Source organism: Labeo rohita, chromosome 3, assembly GCF_022985175.1.
Source record: "Labeo rohita strain BAU-BD-2019 chromosome 3, IGBB_LRoh.1.0, whole genome shotgun sequence".
NCBI classification, from domain to species: Eukaryota; Metazoa; Chordata; class Actinopteri; order Cypriniformes; family Cyprinidae; genus Labeo; species Labeo rohita.
This window is the reverse complement of record NC_066871.1, coordinates 27,637,856-27,646,332: the sequence shown is the minus strand read 5'-3', so window position 1 is coordinate 27,646,332 and position 8,477 is coordinate 27,637,856. Positions and strand designations below refer to the sequence as shown.

Below are 8,477 nucleotides of genomic sequence, written 5' to 3'. Positions count from 1 at the left end.
ACATTTCAGGAATGTTCTCCATATAGTGGACTTCAATGGTGCCCCCAAGTTTGAACTTCCAAAATCCAGTTTAAATGCAGCTTCAAATGGCTCAAAGATGATCTAAGCCAAGGTAGAAGGGTCTTATCGAGCGAAACAACCAGTCATTTTCCAAAACTGACAATTTATATACTTTTTAACCTCAAATGCTTGTCTTGTCTTGTCTCGTCTCTGCGATGCGTAGTCTGTGTAATCCGGGTCAATACAGTTAGGGTATGTCGAAAAACTCACATCTCTGTTTTACCTTTTTTTGTAAACAGCGTTTGACCTTCTTTCCATGTTTACTTTGTAAACATTAGGTCAGTATTTCTGCAGTGATGTTGGACGATTTTGAAACTGAGGAAGAAAACGAGAGTGGAGTTTTTCGACATTCCCTAAGTTTATTGAACCGGAAAGTTCATGCAGAGCTAGATGAGTGTTTGAGGTCAAAAAATATATAAATTGTCAATTTGTTTTGAAAATGACAGATCGTTTTGCTAGATAACACCCTTCTTCCCTGGCTGAGAGTGTTTAGAGCCCTTGGAAGCTGCATGTAAACTGCATTTTGGACATTCAAACTTGGGGGCACCACTGAAGTCCACTATATGGAGAACATTCCTGAAATGTTTTCCTCAAGGAACATAATTTCTTATCGACTGAAGAAAGAAAGACATGAACATCTTGGATAACAAGGGGATGAGTAAATTATCTGTACATTTTTGTTCTGGAAGTGAACTAATCCTTTAAGTACATTTCTATATAAAATAAATTATACTGTGTGTGTGTGTGTGTGTCTTTATGTATACATAATAATTACACACAGTACACACACATACATTATGTAAACAAAAACTTTTATTTTGGATGTGATTAATCGTTTGACTGCACTCAAAAACCAAATTAACTGCTGTTAGTGAAGTATTTATAAAGGCAAATGTACATAATATTACATTTTTAAACATTTTAAGACTGATATGCTTTATTTAATACTGATTATCAGTGTTAATTTTATTTAGTGAAAAAGTGTTTATTTTGAATACTACAGTCACATCGGACTGTGAAATGTCAGTAAAATTAACCGTAATTCTAAATCTCAAATGTGCTAAATAGTCAATTCAATAAAGTTAAAGATAAAAATATTACAAAAATGATAATGATAAATGATTCTGTAATTCAGAATTAATTTTAGGATTTGCCAGGTAAGGGTTTTCCCTCCTGTTATTCCTTTAAATTAGTTTTCAAATGATTAGTAATCATTTTAATTTTTTTAAACAAATGTTGTCATTTCAGGTTCTGTGCATGAAAATCTTTGATATCTGCACTAAGAGCCCAATCACTTCCAGTGCCATTAGACAAACAGTTGGTGAGCGTCTTTTTAAGGGCAGTACTGAGAGGAGCCATCGAATGCATCAGTAATGCTGATTACAACTCATTCGCAAAGAATCTTTGCCATACTGACTCCATAATTTTCTTTCATACTGTAGCTGTTGTGTGCCGAAGTACAACTCTGAACAGTTTTCTGAAGGGGCTCAGTATTGCTGGGCTTTCCAAGGGTTAAGCGTACACCATGGCTTGAACCTGTTACACAATAGACTCCCTCAAGTTTTCTTTAGCGGCAGATGAGTCAGGAACGGGAAAAGGGGCAGAGTGCAAGACCACATCGCTCTGAACTTTCACCAGAGGACGCTTAAACCCATGCTGTGGCTTCGCATGTTGAGAGAACGAGAAACCTGAAGGTTTGTCATCCTCAATGGCTTGATCTCCATACAGATACCTCATTTTCTTAGCTATCATTCCCACTTTTTCTGGAGCCTCTTCACCTCGTTTCTTTGTGTTCGTCTTCTCTCTGTACATGTATGAGGCTTGTTTGAGGCCACGTTTGAGGATGTGCTTGCGGTAAGCTCTTTGGATGGTCGAAACGGACACTTCTTGTTGTTTCCGTTTGAGAGTGTTGGTGATGGGCTCATACGAAACCTTCGAAGGATTGTTGGCCATGAACTTCTCCTCCATAGTTGCTTTCATGGCATCCATCTGGTCAGAATCTCCCAGCACCTCTGTTGTGAGGGCTAGGAGAATATCGAGACAGTGGATCTTATCACCAGGGACCATGGGAAGGTCCATTGTGATCAGCTTGAGGGTGTTCGGTTTGGGGATTCTCAAGGGGTCTTTTAGCGTGTCGCAGAATTCGGACAGCTTACTGTAAGTGATGAATTGAGAGGCGGTGGGGTCGAATTTCTCCCAGGTTTCATAGAACATCTCAAAGTCGTCCTCGCACAAGGGGTCGCTGCTTTCTTCCGTGGCTACGTTGAAGTTTTCCAGGATAATGGCTATGTACATGTTGACCACGACGAGGAAGGACATGACAATATAGCTGCAGAAGAAGACGATGCCTACCGCAGCGTTCCCACAGTTGCCTCGGACACTCGATCCCGGGTTCTCCACATCCGGGTCGCAGTCTGGTGGGCTGTTGAGTATAGGTGCCAGCAGTCCATCCCAGCCGGCGGAGGTTGTGATCATGAACAAGCATATGATACTGTTCCCAAAGGTCTCGAAATTATACATGTCATCAATGCCTCCTTCTTTTTTCACATAGCCAAAGTTGGACATGCCAAATATGGAGAAAATAAACATGATTAGGAATAGAAGCAAGCCGATGTTGAAGAGGGCAGGAAGTGACATCATCAGCGCAAACAGTAATGTCCGGATTCCCTTGGCGCCACGGATGAGCCGCAGGACACGGCCGATTCTGGCCAGTCGGATGACGCGGAACAGCGTAGGTGACACGAAGTACTTCTCGATAAGATCTGCCAGCATAATACCTGAGAGACGAGAAAGAATCAACAAGGAAATATTATGAGCAATGATATACAAGAGAAAATCTAGTCTACAGCAAGTGAAACTTACTCTTTGCATTCATGTTGGTTTTTTAAAGGGATAGTTCACCCAAAAATGAAACTTCTGTTATTAATTACTCACCCTCATGTCGTTTCAAACCTGTAAGACCTTCGTTCATCTTCAGAACACAAATTAAGGTATTTTTGATGAAATACACATTGATGCACATTTTCCACACGACCTTTCTAAGCCTTGAACATGTCAGTTGCGTTGCTGTCAACATCAGAAAGCTCTCGGATTTTATCAAAAATATCTTCATTTGTGTTCTGGAGATGAACGAAGGTCTTGCAGGTTTGGAACGACATGAGGGTGAGTAATTAATGACAGAAGTTTCATTTTTGGGTGAACTATCCCTGTGTCCAGTAAATCAAGTAAAAATGTTTCAATGTCGATGTAATGATTCAGAAAAACAAGTTTATAATAGAATGACATAGCGGAAAAAGCCACGAAGCATTAATTGTATTTGAACCAAAAAATGAGCATCCTGTCGTTGACCGATAAAGATTAATTTTCCACTTCATGATAACTTAATAATTACTATTAATAAATCAAACTCACCTAAGATTGAAAGAATGACCACCACAAAATCAAAAATGTTCCACCCAATGGAAAAGTAGTAATAGCGCAGGGCGGTGATCTTGAGAATGCACTCCCCGGTGAAGAGTATGATGAAGACAAGGTTGATATAGGACAGAATATCTTCCATCTCTTCACTCTGGTCATCTGTCTCCATCATCATGGTCACCATGTTCAGGCAGATCATTACCATAATGAAGATGTCGAAGAACTGCTTGGTGACCAGGTCGAATACTAAACCTTGGCAGCAGTTCTTTAAGAAGGGAAGAAGGTGCCGTTAGTACTTTATCAGATTCAAGTCAATTAATTGTAATGGTTAATTGGAGAGAAAGACTGGATATATTACCGTAGGCCTTGGAATTGGTTTCTGTGGCTTTTTGGAGCCAAGCTTCTTCATGGCATTGTAGTATTTTTTCTGCTCCTCTGTCATGAAGATATCAGTTCCTCCTAAGTATAAACACAGAGACGATTATTCCACAGCAGAAGGTGTTTTAGTGTTTCTACAGATCCAGAAGACCAAGCGCTGACACTTATCTTTGCCTTTTGTTGGTTGAAATTGTCAATGATGACACCAATGAATAGATTGAGAGTGAAGAAAGAGCCAAAAATGATGAAGATGACAAAGTAAAGGTACATGTAAAGGTTTGCCTCATACTCCGGCTGCATATCAATCTACATAGAGAACAAAAACAATGTTTAAGAAAAATGCATGTATTACAAGAGAACAATTCTGCACATAATATTGTAGTAAAAGGCTGAAATCAACATTACAGTACGAGAGTCCACAGCACTATACATGATGTCCATCCATCCTTTGAATGTTGCCTGGAAACCGAATGAAAACATATTTTGAAGTATCCGATTTTTAAATGTATTTAACATTACAGCTTAATGCACAGTTGTTTATGCAGTGCTCACCACTTGCAGTAGGGAGAGGTATCCCATGCCTACGTTATCAAAGGTAACCTTTGCATTTTTCCATCGTACTTCTGGAAAAAACTCCATGAGCTCCAAGCATTCACTTCTATTGTTGACCACGTCGATAGTGAACATTTCGTCGGATGTTGAGTTGAAGCAGTAGCTGAACTTTCCAGCAAAAAGGTTCACTCCCATGATGCTGAAGATGAGCCAAAAGATCAGGCAGACCAGGAGAACGTTGAAGATGGATGGAATGGCTCCTACCAGGGCGTTCACCACCACCTGTGCATGTAGACAGCAAGAGAGCTTGTTGAGAACCAAACCTTAAATTGTTAACCTTCACCGGAGCTTGTGGTTTATGACTTTAAAATGTTTTAGATGGTCAGCAGCACAAAATACAGAATGTGAAAATAATAATAATATTAAGAATTTGCTAATTAATAAATGGTGTTAAGGTGAGGGTGGACAGCAGAAAACTCACCCTCATTCCTTCAAACCTGGAGAGTGCTCGAAGAGGTCTCAGTGCTCTCAAAGTCCTGAGAGACTTAATGGCCCCCAGTTCAGAGTAGCCTAAGATGTTTGCAGTCAAACTGATCAGGGACACCTGCAGAAATATTAAAAAAAAAATTTCTAATGTGTTTTTAAAGAAGTCTCTTCTGCTCACCAAGCCTGCATTTATTTAATCCAAAATACAGCAAAAGCAGTAATATTACGAAATGTTTTACTATTTAAATAATTATTCCTTATTCCAATTTCTGTGATCAAAGCAAAATTTTTAGAATCATTACTCCAGTCACGATCCTTCAGAAATCATTCTAATATGCTGATTTGTTGTTCAGCAAACATTTTTATTATTATTATTATTATTATCGATATTTAAAACAGTTGACTACATTTTTTTCAGGATTCTTTGATGAATAAAAAAAGAGCATTTATCTGAAATAAAAAGCTTTTGTAAAATTATACACTATACCATTTAAAAGCTTAGAGTCAGTATTTTTTTATTTGGGAAAGAAATTATAGAAATTAATACTTTAATAATTAAATTAATAATTAATACTTATTTAGCAAGGATGCTTTAAATTGATCAAAAGTGATGATGAAGACATATATAATGTTATTAAAGTTTTCTATTTCAGAAAAAGGCTGTTCTTCTAAACTTTCTATTCATCAAAGAAAACTGAAAAAATTATATTCAGCTGTTTTCAACATAATAAAAATGTTTCTTGGACAGCAAATCAGAATATTAGAAGGATTTCTGAAGCATCATGTGACTGGAGTAATGATGGTAAAATTCAGCTTTGAAATCACATGAACAATTTACATTTTAAAATATATATTCAAATAGAGAACAGTTATTTTAAATAGTAAAAATATTTCAAAATGTTACTGTTTGGATCAAACAAATGCAGACTTGGTGAGAATAAGAGACTTCTTTAAAAATGTTTGGCTTCAAGTATATTGCTGGTCATTTTTCATCAATAATACATATCTCGAAACAGTAACAACCATTCTGTTGCATCTATAGATTAATTTAGCTTTACTGGTGAAATATACAAGAACCATACCTTTGTCTTTAAGATGTAAACTATCTATACTAATTGAAGAATAATGCAGAAGCTGTTATAAAATAATTGAGATATGAACTCTAATCTGTACTGGAAGAGTACTGAAGTACTGTAAGAATTCATAAATTTTGAATGGCTTTTTAGTGTGGGTCAAATTTGTCTTAAGTATCACAGATGAACAAAGTTTCTTAGATAAGAATAGTGTCAATTTCATATGTATTTTGTGATGAACTAATACTTACATCAACGATGAGAAAGTCCAGCCAACACCATGCGTTTGTGAAATAGACCTTGAAACCATATGCTACCCATTTCAGAAGCATCTCAATGACAAACACATAAGTGAAGACCTGATCTGCATATTCAAGGATGATTTTAATCATTCTTCGTTGTTCAATATATATGTCCTCAAATGCCTAATAAAAAGAAGCACACATATGAAAAACAAGGTTTCAGTGGATTCTGGTTAATCAAGTACAAATGGTAGGGGTGGGCGGTACGACCAAAATCTTACATCACAGTATGAGGAATTTTTTTCAAGGTAACAATATATATATCACAATCAGAGGTCGCTTTAACTGAAAATTGTCTGTCATTGACGGAATTTTTTTTATCAGTGACGGCAAAATCTGAAGGCCGTCCGTCACTTTGACAGATTACACTGAGAGTGATCTATTCTAACTTGTAACTGTAATTCCCACCCCTGTCCAGTTAGTGGATAGTGTGCTCCAGTGTAGCAGCAGAACAGGGGATCCAGAACAAAAATGAAACTGTCACGAATGTTTTGCTATGCGTTTAATTCCGGGTACTCACGCACAGGTGAGTACCCGGAAGCTACAGCGATCTATCACGTCACATAGTGTCAAAGCGATATTTATTGCTTGAATTTCCTAATGAAATGGATAGAATTTGAAATCTGAGACTTTGTTTCATATCAAAAGTAACACAAAGCTTAGCCTATTGCGATTTATTGGATGGGAGGCGCACTATGTAGTTGTCACTAATCTCATCAACTGAAAACAGCATAGACCAAAAGATCAATTAGGATTTACGATTCAATATTGGTTCATACAAAATGAGAATAAATTAAAACCGCTGTCACTGCTGGGTGTGGTGTTGAACATGAAATGTTACGCAGTCTTATGATCTGTTCTCTTAAAAATGAATGCATAAGCCTATATTGTCCTATAGGTTCATAATTAAAAATGACAATGTGAACAAAATTAAAAGCAATTAAATGTGTTACTGTAATTAAAATATGAAAATTAAAATGAGGGGTAATAGACTATGACAGAATTTTTACGACCCTGTCCATCAAAATGACGGACAATGTTAAAGTCTAACGCAACCTCTTGATCGCAATACAGCTATTTTTCTTTAGATAAGATCTTTATGCTGTCAAAATGTATTATGCCATAGAAATTTCACAATTCTTTCACAATTCATGTCAATATCACAAAAAATTAATGCTAGCCTAAAAAAAAAGCAAAAAACAAAACCGAAGCCAACTGAACAGACAGCAATTTAAAAGGAATAAGAAACAAATTACAGGACAAAAAAAAAACTACATTAGAACAAAAAAATAAGAAATGCTACATACATTGTATAAAATAATTACTGCATGTTCTTTATCGTGTTAAGTTAAATATTTATTATTATAAATATTATAAATATTTATGCATTTTGACTGCTTAAAATCACTTGTTTTTAAACCGCAATGCTTAAAAACGAGTGCAAATGATACATTTTGGTGACCGTGTAGCACAACAACCTCACATGAGCATGTTACCACAATCCAACATCTTTCACCGGTTAATCTTGTCTACTGGTATATCGCCCACCCCTAATAAATGGTTTATTAACAGACTCACTAAAGCTCCACTGCTGAGGAGGATCATGAAGATGATGAAGGTTTCAAAATAGCTGTGCTCCACAATGGCGTAGCAGGTTTTACGGAAATTCCACCATGTCTTCCCTTTACCTTGGGTAACGTCAAGCTCCAAGCAAGGACACCGCCTGATGCAGTCTGGGAACGCAGACAAACAAAAATGTTAAGAAGAAGAACATAACTCAATACTACGCACGGCGATAAGTCATTGTTCTTGTCTCACTCTCTGTGTAGCAGGCCTCAGGGATGGTGGAGTCCTCTTCTTCCTCTACTTCCACCTCTTCTACCTCAGGAGGTTTGTCTACTGTGCTGCAGGTTGATAATTCATCTCCATCTTTGCTCTGTAAAGATGAAAACACTGTAGGTCATATTCTGGTGTGATTATTACTTTTACAACCTCAATATCCTCTGCTGATTTAGACAAACTGGCAAAAAAATTTTCAAAGAGCTTGAGGGAAGTTCACACCTGTCTCCAAGTGCCAATATTGAGTAAAGCCATGACATATCAATCCCCTGTTGATCACACATCTCTATGCAATACAAATTCACAGGCCAGAGTTCACCAAACTTGACAGAAAAATTAGCACAAACTTTGTTTCTACTTTTACCGCAAC

At 37.0% G+C, this 8,477-nt stretch overlaps 1 protein-coding gene across 3 annotated transcripts in view; it reads right to left on the bottom strand.

Moving 5' to 3' along the window:
- Window positions 1-744: 744 nt before the first annotated feature.
- scn4ab (sodium channel, voltage-gated, type IV, alpha, b) overlaps window positions 745-8,477 on the bottom strand; it is a 40,212-nt gene continuing 32,479 nt past the window's right edge. For all 3 annotated transcript variants that reach the window (XM_051105921.1, XM_051105919.1, XM_051105920.1), the window contains exons 16-25: window positions 8,087-8,204; window positions 7,847-8,001; window positions 6,218-6,391; window positions 4,889-5,011; window positions 4,408-4,689; window positions 4,261-4,314; window positions 4,020-4,161; window positions 3,836-3,936; window positions 3,472-3,742; window positions 745-2,837 (exon numbers count right to left, since the gene is read on the bottom strand). In XM_051105921.1, the coding sequence (XP_050961878.1) occupies window positions 1,600-2,837; window positions 3,472-3,742; window positions 3,836-3,936; window positions 4,020-4,161; window positions 4,261-4,314; window positions 4,408-4,689; window positions 4,889-5,011; window positions 6,218-6,391; window positions 7,847-8,001; window positions 8,087-8,204 (2,658 nt within the window). In that variant the 3' untranslated portion in view covers window positions 745-1,599. The remainder of the gene's footprint in view (window positions 2,838-3,471; window positions 3,743-3,835; window positions 3,937-4,019; window positions 4,162-4,260; window positions 4,315-4,407; window positions 4,690-4,888; window positions 5,012-6,217; window positions 6,392-7,846; window positions 8,002-8,086; window positions 8,205-8,477) is intronic.